Consider the following 18,778-nt stretch of genomic DNA (forward strand, 5'->3'; position numbering starts at 1 on the left):
GTGCCTTTGGAAGTCTGACAAAGAAAAACCAACTGTGCTTCATGGAGGAGGCACCTATTGTCATATCCTAGGAGCTGTCAGGAGGAACTGGAAAGGCCTCTTTCCTGGAAGATGGATGAAGGTTGCATTGAAGATTGCTGTCTGTAGCTTGCCAGCAGGCAGGGCTGTGGGAGAAGCAGCTTTACAGCTCCTCAGCTCTTCACCTATTTCAGCTGGAGCAGGTTTCAAACCCTTTAAGTGCTCAGCTGAAAGTGGGACTTGGTATTTTTGTGTTAATCTGGAGATCAGCTGTGTCAGAGTGGTGCAGAAGGATAAGGGGAAAACTTCTCTAAACTAACAAAGTATCCCAATCCTGATTGACCAGGGGAGTCAGTTGTTGGATGCTTCATTATTTTTTTTCTTGGTGCCACCAGGAGGTAAACTGGGCCAGGAGTTTCTGGCCCAGTTTACTAACAAAGTATCCCAATCCTGATTGACCAGGGGAGTCAGTTGTTGGATGCCTCATTATTTTTTTTCTTGGTGCTACCAGGAGGTAAACTGGGCCAGGACACTTGATGGTGAGAATGCTAGAGCAGGTTGTGCTGCTCAGCCAGCAGTGAGGCTGGGATGGTGAAGCTGGGTGAACCTGGACTTGATCTGAACTCAGCTGACTCAGCATCTGTGTTCCTTCTGAGGGCTTCACAGGACAATTGCAGGTGACTGATGCTTTGGGCAAATAACACAGGAATAGCCCCTCGTGTGCTGTGTCTGCCCTTGGTCTCACCCATCACTTCAGAAGAAGTATAAAGCAGGACAGAAGTTAAGGGATCATCAGTGAGAGCCAGGAGGGGAGCTCTTGTGGTTCAGTTCAGACACGGGGACACCACTTGGGTTCATTTTCCTTTTGGTGCATTTATTCATCCTTATTTCCTCCTCCTCCTACGTCACTTCTTCCCCCACAAATATCTGAAGCTTAAAATAATTTGCTTGCCTTTTATCTGCCAATAGCCTGACACGAAGTAGTTCCTCTTCATAACCATGGATTTATGTTTGGCCTGTTTACTCAGGTGCCAGACAGTATTTCTGACTGCACAGATGGTGAGTCTAATACAGGCTTCTGGGTTTGACTTTTATGTTTGTTTACATCTTCATGGTACAATAGTTATCTGAAGAAACAAACTGGAAAATTGTGGAGTGCAACCTCAGGCCTAATCCTAAGGTGTAAAAAGGGCTTGGAAACCTCCAGAGCACAGATCTGGGACCTGGTGTTAGGAAGCCCCAAAAGCACCACCCACCATTTGGGATTAGGGTTTTACTAGCACAGGCAGTTCATTCATCTTTTGCCCAACACATTACAAAGCTTTTGCTGGACAAGTGAAATTTGAGATGTAAAATGGCAAGAATGGGGAAACATGATGGGCTTGGGGCAGTGGCACACTCTGCTCTGGGTCTGCCTGGTCCTGCATTTTACTTTTTACCCTGCATTTTACTTTTTTTTTTTTTTTTTTTTTTTCTTGTCTGTTTTAATTTTCTAATAATCTGGATGAAGGAATAAAGGGAAGGTTACTCTTGGTTAACCTGAGGAGATGCACAGGTAAATGTCTCCATGTGGATTGAACCACAGCTCTTACATGGTCAGCTCAGCTTTTCTGAGCAAATGCACTGGAAGGTGCCTCAGCTTTGGAGCTGCTGGTGTGGAAGGAAGGTCAGCAGGAGGTGTAAAAGTAAGTCTTAAAACATTGGGGTTTAAAAATAAGGTCGGTTAAGCAGCTTTAAGTCACCCTCTGAGGGAGGCTGCCTTAACCCTCTTGCCAACATCCTTCTTGCAGTGAGGATGCTCTCAGTGTGCAGCACAGATCTGTGTTGCCATTTGGATGAGGCTCTGGACTGGCCATGGGAAGACCTAAGGGAAGGCCTTTTCCCAGCACATCCTCAGCTTTTGTTCAGGGATTTTGTTATTTTTACCTTCATTTGCAATGAGTCTCCATTTCTGGATTCTTGTTTGAGTTTGGGGTTTATCAGGGGAAAGGATTATACACACACAGTGCAGCAGTAGTATTCTGCAGCAGCTCTTCTAGAAAAACCCCAAATATGCACTTTTTGCAATTCCTCAATAATAAACTGTCACACTTCACTGCTGTGGGTTTTGTCAGTGCCAAATGGAGGTGGTCTGTCTGTATGGCAGAAACAGATGTCAGGTGATGGCACATTCCCTGTGATGTGGGAAAGAGCAACAATAATGCTGCTCATCACGAGTTTGCAGTGATGAAAACAGTTAAAAGTATCTGGTTTGGATTTTAGAAAGTTCCCCAAATCACTTTCTTTAAGTTCAAGAGTTCAGGATGAGGAGTGGAAAAAAAGATTATGGGGTCAGAGCTAATTAGATGATGATGGTGCATTTCTTTACACAGAAATTGTTATTTTTCACCTGAGTTGCAGAACTAAATACTGGGTAGAACTAAATACTGGGTTTCTAGACATCCTTTTTTTTTTTTTTCTTTTTTTTTTTCTTGGTGGATCAGATTCTTACCTGGCATAAAGTCATCTGGCCCAACTCACCTGACTTCATGGCAGTCATTGTCATTTTTCTGCTGAAGGATTTGCCTTCTGTATTTTAATAAAGTTGCAGTGTTCATTGAAATTGGCTGCATTAGGAGAGAGATTCTGTCAGTATTCTCTGTGTTAGCCAAGTCTTCTTCCTTGAATAAAAAGGTGATTCGTTGCAGAACTTTTTGGCAGTTGAAGTTGAAAAAAACTGGCATTTGGGATTGGCACAGCAATTTTTTGAGAAGCACAAATAAAGCTTTAGGAAGTGTTTTTCAGCATCACCTCCAACCTTAGGAGGTTGTCTCCAAAAGACAAGCACCAGGATGGTTCCCTGTCCCACAGAAACCATATGAATGACAGGAAGGAGGGAGTAGTAGAGAAAATCTGCTGAATTTTGGTGTGTTTTTGTGACTCTCATTAAACCACTCAGCCTCACTGGGATGTGCCAGGGAATTCTAGGAAATTCTGTCAGTTGCTGTAGAGACAGGTTCCTCAGAACTTATTTTTAGTATTTAATTTTCTTAACGTCTATGTTTATGTAGAGACTTATGTACAGCATAATGATCTCATATCAGAATATATATATTTATATATATATGTATGTAAAAATACACAGTTATGCAATGTGAGTATATATCCAGTTTATGCAATTTTTTTTTTTTCAGTAGGGTGAGATCAGGACTGGCAGTGAAATCCACTGCTTTCCTGCACTTGTGTTTGCTCAGTCATTCCTTGTGCTTTGGGTGCAAGATTTGTGCCCAGAAAAGATGCTTTTTAAACATCCATGTTATTAAAGAGCGGTGTCCTGGCGTGGGTAGAGTCATCATGGCACCAAAGGTCCTAATACCAGGCAGAAGAGGTGGTTAAACTTGTACCTGTGGTTAAAAAACACTGAGAGAAGTGGTGTAATTCAAAATAATGTTGGTCTTTAAAGTTCTGTGCCTGAGTTCCTGGTAAATCAGCCCTTGCTCTGGATTCCTCTCTGGGGGCTGTGCCTGAGGGTGGAAAGGGTTCTTGCAGCTTGGATCTGGGTGAAGGTTCCCTTTCTGATCAGAGCATGGTAAAAACAAATCCAAAGACTTCCACATGACAAACAAATTAATATTTTTTTTTAAGTGCAAACGAAGAGATTTTTTGAAAAATACATGACAGTCCTTTTTTCTTACTTGTATTTTTTTAGATGCTGATGGTATGCATCACAGAAATAGCCAGAGGAGTATCAGATAAGACATGGAAACCAGCTTTGGGATGTGTAATAGCTGAGGTTATTTAATTTAACTATTGTCTGATAGTAGATCAAGTTTCCTCAACCAGGCAGAAGAGCTGGTTTAAAAACCAAAGCAGAAAATGTGCATGTGATTGCTCTTTTCTCTTCCCCCTGGGTTTAAGACCCTTCCATTGCTTTCTCTTTTCCCAGGTCCCGCTTACGGAAGCCGTGGAGCCGGTTGATTTGGAGGAATACCTGAACACACACCCCATCCCAGTGGAGTCTGGGCCCCTGAGGGACTTGTTTGAGTTTCCTCCCGATGACATCGAGGTGGTGTACACCCCCAGAGAATGCAGGACACTTGTGTCAGCTGTGCCTGAAGAGAGGTAGGAGGTGACAGGGTGACACCTCACCCCAGGGAATTCATTCTTCTGAATTTGGGCATCTCTGCAAGGCTGAGGCCTGGAAATTTTGTCTGTAGATGCCTGAAAGTAAATACAGACCTAAGTGGTCTTGCTGGGCTGCATAAAGGAATGTGGGCAGTAGGTTGAGGGAGGTCGTTCTGCCCCTTTCCTCTGCCCTGGAATACTGCATCCAGTTCTGGGCTCCCCAGTTCAAAAGAGAGAGGGAATTGCTGGAGAGAGTCCAGTGGAGGGCACAGAGATGAGTGGGGGATTGGAGCATCTCTCTGAGGAAAGGCTGAGAGAGCTGGGACTCTTGAGCCTGGGGAAGGCTGAGGGGAGATCTTGTTAATGTCTACAAGTATCTAAAGGGTGGGTGCAAGGAAGATGGAGCCTGACTCTTCTCAGTAGCTCCCAGTGACAGGATGAAGGGCAGTGGGCACAAGCTGGAACGTAGGAAGTTCCATTTAAATGTAAGAAAAAACTACTTTACTAAGAGGGTGGCAGGGCAGTGGCACAGACTGCCCAGGGAGGGTGTGGAGTCCCCTTCTCTGGAGATATTCCAAACCCCCCTGTGTGATGTGCTCTGGGTGATCCTGCTTTAGTGGGAGAGCTGGGCTTAGATGATCTCTAGAGGTCCCTTCCAGCTCTGATAATTCTGTGATTCTGTGAAGGGGCAGTATATATTTATGTACTCTCTCTCTATATATACACCCACTATATACACACATATAATAGTATATATAATGACTAAGAAGTCATTATCATGTCTGTGATTTTGAAGGTGTTTTTATTATTCTGTTTTAACAGTGAGATGGATCCTCATGTGAGGGACTGTGTAAGAAGCTACACAGAAGACTGGGTGATTGTGAACAGAAAGTGAGTTCCCCTGTGGTGTCTCTCAGCTTGGTTTCATATTTAAATTTGTGCAGGATGGCTTGCTGGTATGAGGAGGCTCAAAAATTATTGTCCTGGCTACTAGTTGCCCAGCTCAGCTGAACTGATGCTTTGTGTTTAGCTGAACTGATGCTTTGTGTTTTGAAAATCAGATCTCAGACACCCAACCCCCTTGGGGCATTTCTGGAAATGTAGGCCATTTTAGTCAACAGTTGCTCCTTTAAAATGGAAGAGAAATGAGGGAATGCAGACAAGTAAAATTACTTTCAACGTTTGGTTTTTGTTTGTTCCATACATTTCTAGTTCTTTTTTTAGAGAGATCTTGCATCCAGATTTGTAACAATGTCAGATTTATGTGCAGTCACAACCACCTAATAGATAAGATGCCCTGTGCAGCTTTAATTTGTTCCCAAAGAGACTTTGAGAAAGTACATTATTTAAACAACTAACTGTTAATATTTGAACTCTCACATCTGTCTAACGAGTTAACAGTTTAGAGAATGTGTATGCATTATTTTATGCAAATTAGCTGGAAGTACCTTGACTTGCAACATACACCCTTGAATGATTGAGAGTCTGATGACTTCAAGAGCTGCTGTCAAGGAGTCAGTGATCCATGTGATGTGCATCACCTATAAATGACTTGACTACAGCTACAGCTCTGCCCTTGTGGCAGTTGCTACAATTCACTGGTTTAATGCTGTCCTGAGAACCACTTCAGGGCATGGCAAAGATATGCTCTGCAGTCCTAAGATGACCTAATAAAAATGTGTTTTGTTATCTCATACCAAAAAAAAAAAAACCCAAAAACCAACCCACCCAGAAAGAACCCAGAGAGAGAGAGAATTTTTATTAACTCCCAGCCTTTGTGGGCAGAATCTGGAAGATGCAGGGTGCAGTAGGCTTGAATAATGTGACCCAGCCATCACGCCACTTGGTTTCTCAGCAGCTTTCACTGGTAACTGGAATACCTGGCTGTGATTCCTGCACTCTGGAGGTTTAGTTGGAGGCTGTGGAGCTTTCTGTCCTGGGCAGATCAGTTGCAGGTTGCATTCTGTGTCAGGGAAGGCATGAAGCTAAAAACATCAATGCCTGAGTGGGTTAAAGGTGTGCTGAGTGATTGTTGAACTGCAGTCAAAGGCTTTCTTGCCCCTTCAGAGGGGGAAAAGCACTTCCATAAACATTTATAACAGTTTTTACTTGGATAAAATCATGGCAGTGGACTAGAGTAGAAACAGAAGGTTACTACTGGAGCAGGGGAAGAGCCTGAAACTGTGGCTGGGGAGGATTGAATTGTTTTTCAAGTAAAGGTGGTAACAGCTTTCTATTAATCCATCCTAATGGATGGCAACAAGGGCTTTGGCTAGCTCTGGGGGCACAAAATTCAGCTCTTTTAGATTTAGAAGCAGACAGGTCTGATGTGCCATTCTTCTGTCTTCCCCACCCCAGGGGCAATAATCCTTATTTCAGTCTCTGTCTACAGTTCTTAGTAACCAAAGTGTTCTTGGGCACAGACAAATCCATCCATTCAGTGATTAATGCTATTGGAAAAGGTAAATAATTTTTCTTCACTGGCCTGGAAAAAAACAATAGCACATTCCTATTTTAAATTTGTGGTGTAATTTCTTTATGATAAACTGGTGGTGGTCCAGTTGAGAATGAATTCATGCTTGTGGGTTGGACTGTGAGTAAAATGCAGGCATCCAGGGGAGGCTTATACAGATAGTTCATCTCTCAGGAATTGTAACTTAGAGAGGAAAACTCTTTCCTCCATTTTCTCTTCCCTTTCATCATTCACTGTGAGCACATCCGTGGTTTTCACACATCTGTGCATCCTTGAGTGGTAACTTCAGTGAAAGGGCAGGATGAGAACAATGAATCCTAGATGTGACCCCAGCACTACAGAGTGAGGGCACATTGTAAGAAGGCTGTGGCTCTGGCCATGTGTGTGTGGAAAGAGAAATATAGACATAGTGCCATTTGGTATCCAATAATTTATTAGTCAAAGAGATCTGATCTTGTCAGCAACAGCAGACAGAGTGTTTGTTGGCACATGATTTTACACCCTGGAAAGCTGTGAGGGACCTGATTGTGCTTATAAAGATACTCTAAAAGATCTAAAAGATGCTCATTTTAGCTGGGGTCAGGAAGTCCCATGTTTTCCAGAGGTGCTGAGGACCTCTGCACTTCCTGCAGTCCTGCCTGAAGCTGGTGTTTTGGTTTTAAAGGTATCAGTACCATCTGCTCCAAGTCAGTTCAAGCTCCAGCAGAACCACTGGCTCTCCATCCCCGTGTTCTTGGCCTCTTTTAAGCTTGGCATCACAGTCACACATTTGATGATGACCTTCACTGGCCACTGATAATACTTCTTTTGACATCACCCAGGGTTGCTTTACAGTTGAACAGAGTCACATTGTAGTACTGGAATACTGGGTGTTGGATTATTACCCAGCTACAGTGGAGGATGACTGGAAATACTGTTTGCAGAGAGCAGTTGATGCCTCAAGAGGACCCACACTGATAATACTGGGTTTGTTCTGTAATTCTCCTTCTGGCTTTGGGGTCAACAGGGATGCTAAGAATCCATTTGAAATATTTTGTTTTCAGATATCACAAGCTGGGAACTGGATTTAATCCCAACACCTTAGACAAACAGAAGGAGAGGCAAAAGGGGCTCCCCAAGCAAGTCTTTGAGTCTGATGAATCTCCAGATGGCAACAGCTACCAGGATGAACAAGTAATGTACCTTTCCCACCTGGCTACATCAAACCTGGTTTATGGCTGCATTTGGGAAGCACAGTCCCCTCTCCCTGGTGTCAATTGCTTTTCATTTGTTGAATCTCAGGATGACCTTAAGAGGCGCTCGATGTCGATTGACGACACCCCCCGGGGCAGCTGGGCGTGCAGCATCTTTGATCTGAAGAACTCCCTCCCTGATGCCCTTCTCCCCAACCTGCTGGACCGAACCCCAAACGAGGAGATTGACCACCACAATGAAGATCAGAGGAAGTCCAGCAGGCATAAGGAGCTTTTTGCACTACACCCAGCACCAGATGAGGTATTTTTAGAGCCGTGTGGGTGAGACTTAAAAAGGTGAACTGTGTAGGGAATGTGAACATTTCTCAGTTTGCCACTGGTTTCAGAGAATCACAGAATGTCAGCTTGGAAGGGACCTCAAGGATCATCTGGTCCCACCCTTCTAATATTATTGTTTGTATGAGATGTCCCAGCACCCCATTGAGCTGAGACTTAAAACTTTCCAAAGTGTGGGAATCCACCCCTTCCCTTGGGAGACCATTCCAGTGTCTGACTGTCCTCATTTAAAGTATTTAAGATCACCTGTGATTAACATCCATGCAAAGCTTAGTTATTTGTGGGTCGCATGTTTCTTGGCATTTTTTCTTGCCATAGGTATTTCCTTCTGAAGATTGGTTTCCCTTTGTGGTTATGCAATCCCCTATAACACAGAAACATGAAAGGGATTTAATTTAGCATATTTATAGCTGCTGCTGAATGCAGCATGCTGGTAAGCCTCAGATTAAATTGGTGCTAAGTGCCTGAGAAAAAAACAAGTGATACATATGTTTGCTTCATAATGGTGTTGGTGATTTTTACAAGTGTCATGTCTCTAAATTGTTGTTCCTGTGACAAATTTCAGGAGGAGCCTATAGAAAGACTCAGTGTCCCTGAGGTACCCAAAGAACACTTTGGCCAAAGACTCCTGGTGAAGTGTTTGTCCCTTAAGTAAGTATCACTCCAACAGGCAGCTGCTTGACAAAAACTGACAATTTCAATCTGATGTTGTACCAAGGTGCATCTGGAATAACTCAGCTGCCTTGTGGATTACCCTTGAAGCATTGGTTGGTTGGTTTTAGATTAAAGGTTAGTTCTATAAAGGATACAGACATCAGGTAGTTTTATCTTCAAGACTTTCTATAGCTGTGTGATACAGAAAGTGTTCACCTTTCTTGGTTTTGGCCTGCATCACTTTTCAGGCAGTCTGTAGCTAAGGGGAAAAAAACCAAAAAACCCCAAGATTTAAAAATGCTCAAGCCTGAAAACATGAGATAACCAAAGATTTGCTGAAGTTTAGGCTCAACAACCTTGACTGTGTCCCTTTAAGAGTGAAGACTTTATATACTTAGCAAGCATTAACTGGAGGAATAGAAACCTGTTAAACAAGTTTAATGAAGTGGAGCTCCTGAATATAGGGTTACCTGCAGCTGGTTCATTGCCTATAACTCTTCTCTAATAACACAAGGTAAAATTTTACTGTTATTCCCTTGGAGAAATAAAGTACAAAACTGATTTTCCACACTGCTGTATTCATCTTCTGTGTCCTCAGTTAGGTCAACCCTTCTTATTAGAGAGCTCCAGTTAGACTACATTGTGGCTCATAACTGAGATATATGTGTGGGACATATCTCCTGCTCAGAGAGTGCTCCAGGACCTAATATAGCCATAGAGATGAACTGATTTTGCAGCCTTTTATGAACTGGAACAACATAATATGCAGTAGCAGTGGAGCTTTCTCTGCAAAGAATGGTGTCTTTAGCATAAATAAATTAGATACTGGAAATTAATGATTTCTGCTATTTAAGCATCTCTTGCTGACTGTAAATTTGTAGCAAATCTGCCCAAGTACATGCTGGTTTGTAATCTCTGAAACTCTACTTACAGCTGCAATAGCAAACATCCAAGATCCTGCTAGCTTAGGGGCACAAAAAGAAGTGCACAATCTCTCTTCCCCAGCAAGAAGGCTGGGAGTAATGAGCAGGATCATTTTCAGCATAATCTCACCTCTGTTGCAAAATGAGAGAAAATACCTGTTTGGTGATGCAGTCCTGCAGGTTGTGCTCCTTGATGGCAGAAAGAGTTCTGGGCTGAAAAGCTGAGAGCTCTGGGCAAGGGATGGGTGCACAGGGGCATTCAGTTATTCCATGCAGGAGGAGAATGGCACTTCAGCCCCTGCTCACTTGGGTGTAGGGCAGGTTTTGAATGTTTTTTTAGTTTCTTTAACTTCCCAGGTGCTTCAGCAATAAGGGTTTATTTTTTGGTAGCTTAGTGGTTTGTTGGAAGCGGCTTAGTTAGTGTAAATACTTGGTAAGATACTCTGAAAAAGTGACACCTTTCTGAGAGTTTTTGAGATACTGGTGTTATCTGGCAAAAATTTTAAGTTGAAATTTCCAAAAGAGCTGTCCCTGACTTCCCATAGGAAGGAGTTTTCTGCTGAGGAACTCTGAGAGGAGCAGTTGGCCATGTGGCTGCATCAACAGGGTCAGGGTGGTGAATTAGCTCCCAGGGCAGCTTCTGGAGGTAATCAGAGGAGCTAAGTGGTCCAGCTGTCCCAATTAATAATTCCTCTCCCTTCAAGGAAGCTATTAGGTTGCTTTACTTAGCTTTTAAACAACAGTTGGGGAAGATAAAAGCATTTCTGGAATTATGCTTTATGTCCTGTGGCCCTAATCCCCACCTTTCTGTTGGGTCAATGCATTGAAATGGATTTTTGAAGGAGGTCCAAGGAGCAGCAATGCCTGTCCAGGGGTGAAGGAAGCAGGACAGGAGTGGGAGGAAAACTGGGGAGAAAGATCCCTGTTCAGCTGGAGAAATCCCTTAAGTTGGTGTTCCTGACATTTTGCCTTTATGGTGGTCAGCCCAGGAGGAATTTGGAGAGGGGGGGTAGGGTTATTCTTTCTCAGAAAATTCAAGTCCACTGATTTTATGTGGGTTTTTTTTAATGTGTTTTCTGTCTTTCTTTCAAGATTTGAAATAGAAATTGAGCCCATTTTTGCAAGTTTGGCTTTGTACGATGTTAAAGAAAAGAAAAAGGTAGGTTTGTAATTACTGAAGTAATTGTGTTAAAAAGAGTAATGTAATGACAATGTAATGAGTAAAAGTAATGACATTAGAAAGAGGAATTAATTCTGGAAGCAAACCTTTGTGAAGGCAGTGACATACTCGTGGCTGGAAGAATGATGAAGGCATTTCATGAACCATCTTGTGTGGTGTTCTACTCAGTAAAGCAGTTGAAGTAAAACCAGTTTTCTAAAAATATTATCTAATATGGGAGTGCCTGGAATCAGAATATATATATATATATTGTCCAATCTTGGATTTGAAAAGTCTCTTCCCCAGAGAGAACTTAAGTAACTGAAATCTTCTATTTGGATTAAGTTTTTATGACTTTCTTAATCTCCTTTTGGTGATTCAGCATGGTGTGTCTCCCAGTAACATTTTAATAATGCACAACAAAGTCATACATGCTAAAATTGCTAAAATCAAAACAAAACCAAGGAGCCTTCAAGCTCTAAGTTACAGGAAATGCAAAATACATTTATTCCTCTATTTATGTTCTGTGTTTAATATTTGAAGAGTCTCTTAGTTTTCCTAATTCAAGATATTAGCAATAGTAGAGAGAAAAATGTTAAAAATATGCATTTTGACATTTATCTCTTTAGGACTTGAATTTAATGCATTGAGTTTTAAGTTATGTAGATGAGAGTATGTGGAATATTATGTGAACTTTGTTTAATATTTAAATCACATTTCATAAGCCAATTTTATCATCTCATTACTCCATAATTTTTTTCTCTACCGTGGCAAGTTCTTTACTGACCTCTGGTGTTGATAACCAGCTCACATTCCTGGTGGCTCTGAAGCCTTGGTACAGTCTGGGATGTGGTGTTTTGGCATAGAAAGCTTGCTGTCTTCTCTTTAAAGATGTTATTTTTTTCTGTGAATAATCTAAAAGATAATTTTCTATTTTGATACTTTGATATTTTCAACTGAGATGGAAATTGTAATTCTTAGTCCTGTGATGGAACTGTACACCTTACAGGAGCTGGTGATTTTATAGGTAGTGGTATTGTTTGCTCCATTTCCTTTCTCCTTTCCCACTCTCCTGCCTTGATTGCTTAAGAAAAAAAAGGCCTTTTTTTTTTTCTTTTTATACTTAGAGGAGGCACAGTGCTTATGAAGAGTTTATAAAAAATAAGAAGTATTAACTAATGCAGGAATCTACCCAACTTCTTCCTTAGATTTCAGAAAATTTCTACTTTGACTTAAACTCTGAACAAATGAAGGGAATGCTTCGTCCACATGTGCCCCCTGCTGCTATATCCACACTGGCCAGATCTGCCATCTTTTCTATCACTTACCCCTCTCAAGATGTCCTTCTGGTAATAAAGGTAAGAAATGCCACAGGAAGTCAAATCATTATTGCCTCTTGTTTTCTCTTTAAAATAAAACATAAACAAGTCTGGCTGACTCGTTGCTGCTTATTTACATGAGGAGATCAGCAGAGAGTGATGTTTAATTTCAGATGAATGTTTCATTTCACTTAGTACATTAAATTCCTTTGTAACAGGAGCAGTTCAGTGGAGGTATGTATTGTTATATTATTAAAAAAGTGAAAAGAACACAAAGTTTTGCACGGTATAGAGCAGCTTTCTGGGGCTTGACCTTGGTTTTCTTATGAAATAATATGCTGGCTCCTGTAGGTGGCACATAAGTGAGTGATTTAAAAATATATATTGATCTAAGTCTCATTTTAAAAATTTTACTTGCTGTTAAGCCTGATTTTCAAGTGTCTTTAAGAACTGAGATTGCTAACAGACTGAGATCCGTAACTGAAATAAAATGCCTCATGGGCCACTCTTGAAACAAAGTATACAAAGACAAAAGTTACTTTTTTTCATTTGATTCAACCAGCCCACAAATGGGTCTAGTTCAGATTGGCATTTGAATCAGATTTTTTGCCTGGTCTCTGCATAAAAATGATGCTATATTAAAAAGGGGAGTTCAGTACATGCTGGAGGTCAGAGTGCCTGCTGGCAAAGTGCTGTGTGTTGAGAACTCTGACTGATGTTTGCCATATTCTTATTTCCAATTTTTGGTATTGTTTTCTGAATTCCTTTTCAAAATCTTGTTCTGCCTGTGCCACATGTATTCAATCTTCTGATTTTTACAAGATATAAGGAAGTGAGAACCCCATATTTATGAGATGGGGATCTGTCCAAAAGAGCTTGTACCTGCACATTAGTGCTTGTAAAACCAGTGATCCAAGAGGAGCTGGTGGCTCAGGTGATTTTTTTCCTTTTTAATTTGATGATGGAAAGGATGTAGTCAGGGATAAATAAAGCAGGTGCATATCATGCCTTATTGGGTGAATTTTCACTGAGAAACCACTTTCAGAAGCAAACATCTAGTCTTTGGGTGATATAAATTATTTGACCGTTTCATTATTTGCTTTTAAAATGCACTTTTAAAATAGTGCTTCTTGTAGCTGAGTGCACCTGAGTCACCTTTTTGTGCTGCTGCAATAGGTCCTCAATATGGAGAACAGAAATCAGGGCAGAATTCTGAAAATGATGAGGCTGGAGACAGTTTAAACTGCCTGTCAGACCTTAAAAATTAGCTGAAAGTGTCTCCAGAACAGATCAAACCAAAGTGAAGTGGTATATGTTCCCCTTGAACCTATATTTTACATGTTTGATTCAGTTATAGCTGGAGATCTGGGAACTTAATGGCTCTAACAACTCTAATGCAGTGCTTGTTCCCTGACTCACAAAGGGAAATCAAGCTTTAGAATGTTTTTGCTTTCTAGTGTTTGTTTAATTTAACAATCCCTCCCGGATACGTGTCCTTAAAATGGTTCATTTTCCCTTCTCAGCTGGAAAAAGTATTACAGCAGGGAGATATTGGGGAGTGTGCAGAGCCTTACATGATATTTAAAGAATCTGATGCAGCAAAGGTAAGAGTTTGTGTGATGCTTTGATTAAAATCTTTAAGGCATTTTGTAATTAAAAATTAAACATACATTATTTTCTTTTGCCTTGACCTTAACAGCCATCAATAGCCTTCTGTTGTGAAAAGGATCCACTTTTAATTAAGAATTAGTTTTTAATTAAGAATGTAATCAAATTTTAAAGGCCAAAGAAGAGTCAAAGATCCTTGAAACTTGCTGCCTTATTGGGGCAGAGCATTAAAGGTTTTTGAGGCTGACAGGGGAGCCATGTGGTTGCCATCAGGCTCAGTCATCTGTCTTTCCCTGTCCCAAAGGATCAGCTGTGTGCTTGTAGCTGGGTCAAGTGCAGGCAGCTTTTGGTGGGAATTTGCTGTAAAATTTCAGGTTTTCCATTGCTTTTGCAGTTTAACCCCATCCCAATACCTCTGCCTTCTTCTAGAAGTGTTAGAAAATGGGTGAACCATGTTAACAGGAGATTTTGTTTTACAGCTCCCATTTGTAGGATGTACTTGAGAGCTTGAAAAGGAAACAGTGTGTATGTGGCATATGAAAAAGTGCTTTTGAGCCTCTGGAATGGCTCCCAATTTAATGTACAATTGGGTTGAGCCAAGTGAAAATTCAAGTGTAATACTGAGGACCAAATGAAGGAAAAAAAAGCCTGTGATTAAAAGGTTTTCCATTCTGCTTTTTCGTTTTCGCTTTGGTCAAAACTAGCAGCATTTTCCCATCCTAAAGTTTTAATATTTTTAGCTGAAGAAGTTAACTTTTTTTTTGGTCTATCTCTGTCTTTATATACAATATGAAAAATGAGTATCTTTCACCTCGGGTATTAAAAAAATTTAAAATCTCCCTACATTTCCTGTGATCAGGAAGTTTTCATGTGCCTAGGTGAATTTTTGGAGCTTGATTTGCAGGATGCTTGGGAAAGCAGGTGAAAAGGTAATTAATTACTCAAGGTGTCCTTCCCATCAAGGTGCATAAGTATGTCCTGAATTAGAAGAATTTGCTCTCTGTTGTTATACAACCCCCTGCTGGGGACTTCTTTAAGGCCTGTTGGCAACAACCTTCCTAAAGCAAAAAATTGCCCTCTAATATGCAGAATTATGGAAAAGTTCACTCTTGTTCCTCTTTTCCCCCTCAATAAAATGAGTGTGATAAATACTTATTTGAGGAATGTTTTCAGTTTCCCTCCAGTCTCAGCAACTCCAGATGATCTGAGCACCCGTTGCTTAAAATTTCATTTGGTAAAAGCCATTCCAGATTTTGTAGAGTAAAATTCAGCTTTTTTGGAAAGGGGCAGATGAGCTCACTGGGATTTAAGAGGCTGTTCAGGAGGGTGAAGAGCATGAAGGCAGCTGCTCTGCTGTCCTGTGACTGGTTCTGGTGGCACTTGAGTGAAGCAGAAGTCTCATTGTCTGGCACTTAGTGATCCTTCCTCTAGAAGGTGCTATTGAAGCTTAAAATGGCAAATTAAAAAAGATACTGTCATTGCTTACTGGTTTTGCTAAATGGACCTTTGTTCCTGTTCCTCTTCTTTTGATCTAATTAATCTAAATGTAATTTAATGGATTGAATGTTTTCCTCACAGAATAAGGAGAAGTTGGAAAAACTGAAAGGCCAGGCAGAGCAGTTTTGCCAGAGACTGGGCAAGTATCGAATGCCTTTTGCCTGGACAGCCATTCATTTAATGAACATTGTGAGCAGTGCTGGAAGTTTGGAAAGAGATTCCACAGAAGTAGAAGTTGGCACAGGAGGTAAAGTATCTGACACCTACGTGAGGGAAGGTGAACAACTCCAAAGTTTACTGAAGTCTTGATTCATGCCCTGTATCTGCCATTGCTCCTTCTATCATTTTACTCCTCCTGCCCCCAAGCCTTCTGATAGTCTTGGGTCATGGTTGAAATAAAACAGAAAAGTCCATGATAACAAATGGATTTATCTTTCAAGGATTTTACAAGCAAACCATCTGTTACATTATTTAAAACCAGGCTTCTAACACTGAGAGCACGTTACAGGCTGATGAACATTTTCCAAAGGAGTGGATTAATCTTTGCGAACCACACAGCTCATCTGAAACTGCTCTTCAGCATCCCCAAAACTGCCAACTTCATCATCTTTCAGAGCAAGAGAAATACATAAATCTCCACACAATGAAGACTTTTATAATAGCAGCAAGGCAGTGGGGTGAGGTTGCTGTGAGAGGAGCAGAAGTACTCAGCTGTGCTTCACAGCCTCCTGATGGCTCGGGAGTGTGATTGTCTTAGCATAACCACCTCTTCTATCACACTTATTGCATATTTTCCAAAAGCAGCAGCTATCTTCTCGTGTAGAAAATCTTGTTGGGAACCAAAGTAGGCTTTTGGACAATTGTTTTTCTTCTTTTATATTTTTTTTATTTCTTGAAGAACGTAAAGGCTCGTGGTCGGAGAGGCGGAATTCCAGTATCGTTGGGAGGCGTTCGTTAGAGAGAACCACAAGTGGGGATGAGGCTTGCAATTTAACCAGTTTTAGACCAGCTACTCTGACAGTGACAAACTTCTTTAAACAGGTATTGTATGAAGCTCTCTCATTTAGGAGTTGCTCCTTGCATGGAATGGTTTGATTGTGTCAAGTCAGTTTGAGATCCGAATGATCCGTTTGTGATACTTCCAGTGCCTGTAATTGTCATGCATTGTGTGATTCCCTCATCACAGGGTATCTTTGAACACCAGGCAGTGGGGTTTTATATATCACGTGCTTAATTCTGCCAGCAGTGAATTCTTCCAATCAGTTTATTGTGAAGAATTATGCTAGGAAATTGGAAATCATGACCTGGTTTTGACTTGAATGCTGAAATGTATCCTTCCAGTTGGATAGGCAAGATTCCTACTTGCCCCTGTTTCTTAACACTTCTCCTGAAAAGTAAGACTCTTGTAGACTCATAGCAAAGAAGAGGCAGAGGAGAAGGAATGAGGCTCACTACCTGAGTGACAGATACTTTTTCAAACTATGAGACTTGCTAAAAATTGGATATTTTGGGGGAAATCTTTTTTAGCAGCCCTTCTCAGTTTTGAAAAAGATAATATTGATGGGGAGAGAAAAGGTTTTCAATGGGAAGTTCCTACAGCTGTCACCATGATTAATAAGGAAAGAAAAAAGGAAGGAAAAAGGATGGAGAACTGAAGTGTAATTTAGCATGTTAATGATAACACCTTGTTCTGGGGAAGGTACATTTTGACATCAGAGGAAAAGAGGCTGCAGTACCTCGATGTTTTATTCATTCCCTGGCAATCCTGAAGGGTTGTGTGGGTAACCATTTTCTTCCCAACATCCACCAGGAGGGGGATCGCCTGAGTGATGAAGATTTGTACAAGTTCCTGGCTGACATGAAGAGGCCATCATCAGTCCTAAGGAGATTGAGACCTATCACAGGTATTGAAGGAGATTCTGGTTCCCAGGTGTTTTGGTATTTGGTTAGTCCTGTCCAGTTGCCACCCAGTTCTTAAAAGTGATCAGATGAAAAAACTCCAGGAAGTCACCCACAGCAATCCCTGGTAGATCATGAGCACTCAAGATGGCATTCTGGCAGATTTTGCACTGGTACAGGTGCACACACAGCTCCTCTTGTGCTGAGAGGGATAGCTGAGAGAAAGAGGATGCAAACCCTAAAGCCCAAAACCCATCAGAGGCTGAGGAGTCTCTTGTTTTCCTGAGTAAAATACTACCAGGAGATGTCTCTTGGCTCCCACTTGGTTAATAAGAACAGACTCCACCTCTCTTTGAGAAAGGGAAATAAGAAGGCTGGCACACCAGCAGTGAAACATCACTGGTCCCTGACCTGTGCTACACCTGAGAATTTTTACTTAACCTGTTCCTAAAAACCTCCAGTGGCAGCATCCCTACCACACATAAAGCCCCACTCCCAGAGGTTTGGTATTAAGAAAACTTTACAAAATTATCTTGCTGCAAATTAATCTGATTATGGTCTGTCATGCCCTCAGGGCAGTTAGCACAACCTTTCAAGTTCTTGAATACTGTTATTAGTTCACTCCTATTCACCTCTGTTTTGTGGCCTACCCAATCTCAGGCTTTCTCCAACATTTCTACTAAAGTTGTGATTTTAAAATTCTCTGTCCATGAGTTTCTAGAGTCTGTCCTGCTTTCCTTCAAGCACTGTGCTCTAAACTGGTTACACTGCTCCTCCTAAGACCTCATGCCAAGCAAGGCAGTTGAAATTCTCCTGTGTCCTATGGCAGAGCACTAACAGTCACAGTAGCAGCATCTAGCCTCTATTTCCCTGACTTGCCCAGAAGAGCAGCATTTGGGTCTTGATAAGATACGTCTTTTCTGTTGATTCTTATTATCTGGTGCCCCAGTTGGATTCACTGTTATTTGTTTTTAACAAATCCACATTGGCTGGGATTTATCATTTGTTTCTTTGTGAAATGAATAAATAGGATATTAACCTGAAGAAACAAAGGAAAAATATGCTTTTTGATTTAAATTAACTTCTATTTGTTGTAATAAAATTGTTTTCTTCTTACAGCTCAATTAAAGATAGACATATCTCCAGCTCCAGAGAATCCCCATTACTGTCTAACTCCAGAGTTGCTGCAGGTCAAACTTTACCCAGACAGCAGAGTGAGACCAACAAGAGAAATCCTGGAGTTTCCTGCCAGGGATGTCTACGTTCCAAACACTACGTACAGGTCAGAGTTTTGAAACACATTTCAGGGCCTGAGCCTGGCAAGTCCAGAAATTCCTACCCTATCTCATCTAGTTCATTGCAAAACTTGCTGGATCAGTAGATCTCCAGTGCCAGAGGCACAAGAAGGGTCCAGACTGACACTGCAAAAATACACAGCTGTGAAGGGACAAACATATTTGAGTGAAACTTGGCTCTGAACAAGGACATGAGGAAAGTTTCTCCATTTCCCAAGGTTCACAGTGAAATTTTGTAGAATTCTTCTCAGTTTTATGTAGGTATTTTCTTTGTCTGTCTGCTAAAGGCATTGTTCTCTT

The 18,778-nt window shown here is 41.3% G+C and overlaps 1 protein-coding gene across 9 annotated transcripts in view; it reads left to right on the forward strand.

The window, feature by feature from the left end:
* DOCK7 (dedicator of cytokinesis 7) overlaps positions 1-18,778 on the forward strand; it is a 98,556-nt gene that overhangs the window by 20,011 nt on the left and 59,767 nt on the right. For all 9 annotated transcript variants that reach the window (XR_011727009.1, XM_071749950.1, XM_071749943.1 and 6 more), the window contains exons 3-14: positions 3,944-4,119; positions 4,945-5,013; positions 7,639-7,768; positions 7,877-8,089; positions 8,690-8,775; positions 10,794-10,860; positions 12,069-12,218; positions 13,703-13,783; positions 15,366-15,531; positions 16,183-16,325; positions 17,095-17,188; positions 18,303-18,465. Coding sequence is in view for 8 of the 9 variants with exons in the window: in XM_071749950.1 (XP_071606051.1) it covers positions 3,944-4,119; positions 4,945-5,013; positions 7,639-7,768; positions 7,877-8,089; positions 8,690-8,775; positions 10,794-10,860; positions 12,069-12,218; positions 13,703-13,783; positions 15,366-15,531; positions 16,183-16,325; positions 17,095-17,188; positions 18,303-18,465 (1,538 nt within the window). In the remaining variant the exon portion in view is untranslated. The remainder of the gene's footprint in view (positions 1-3,943; positions 4,120-4,944; positions 5,014-7,638; positions 7,769-7,876; positions 8,090-8,689; positions 8,776-10,793; positions 10,861-12,068; positions 12,219-13,702; positions 13,784-15,365; positions 15,532-16,182; positions 16,326-17,094; positions 17,189-18,302; positions 18,466-18,778) is intronic.

The sequence above is a fragment of the Heliangelus exortis genome, chromosome 8 (genome assembly GCF_036169615.1).
Source record: "Heliangelus exortis chromosome 8, bHelExo1.hap1, whole genome shotgun sequence".
Classification (NCBI taxonomy): Eukaryota; Metazoa; Chordata; class Aves; order Apodiformes; family Trochilidae; genus Heliangelus; species Heliangelus exortis.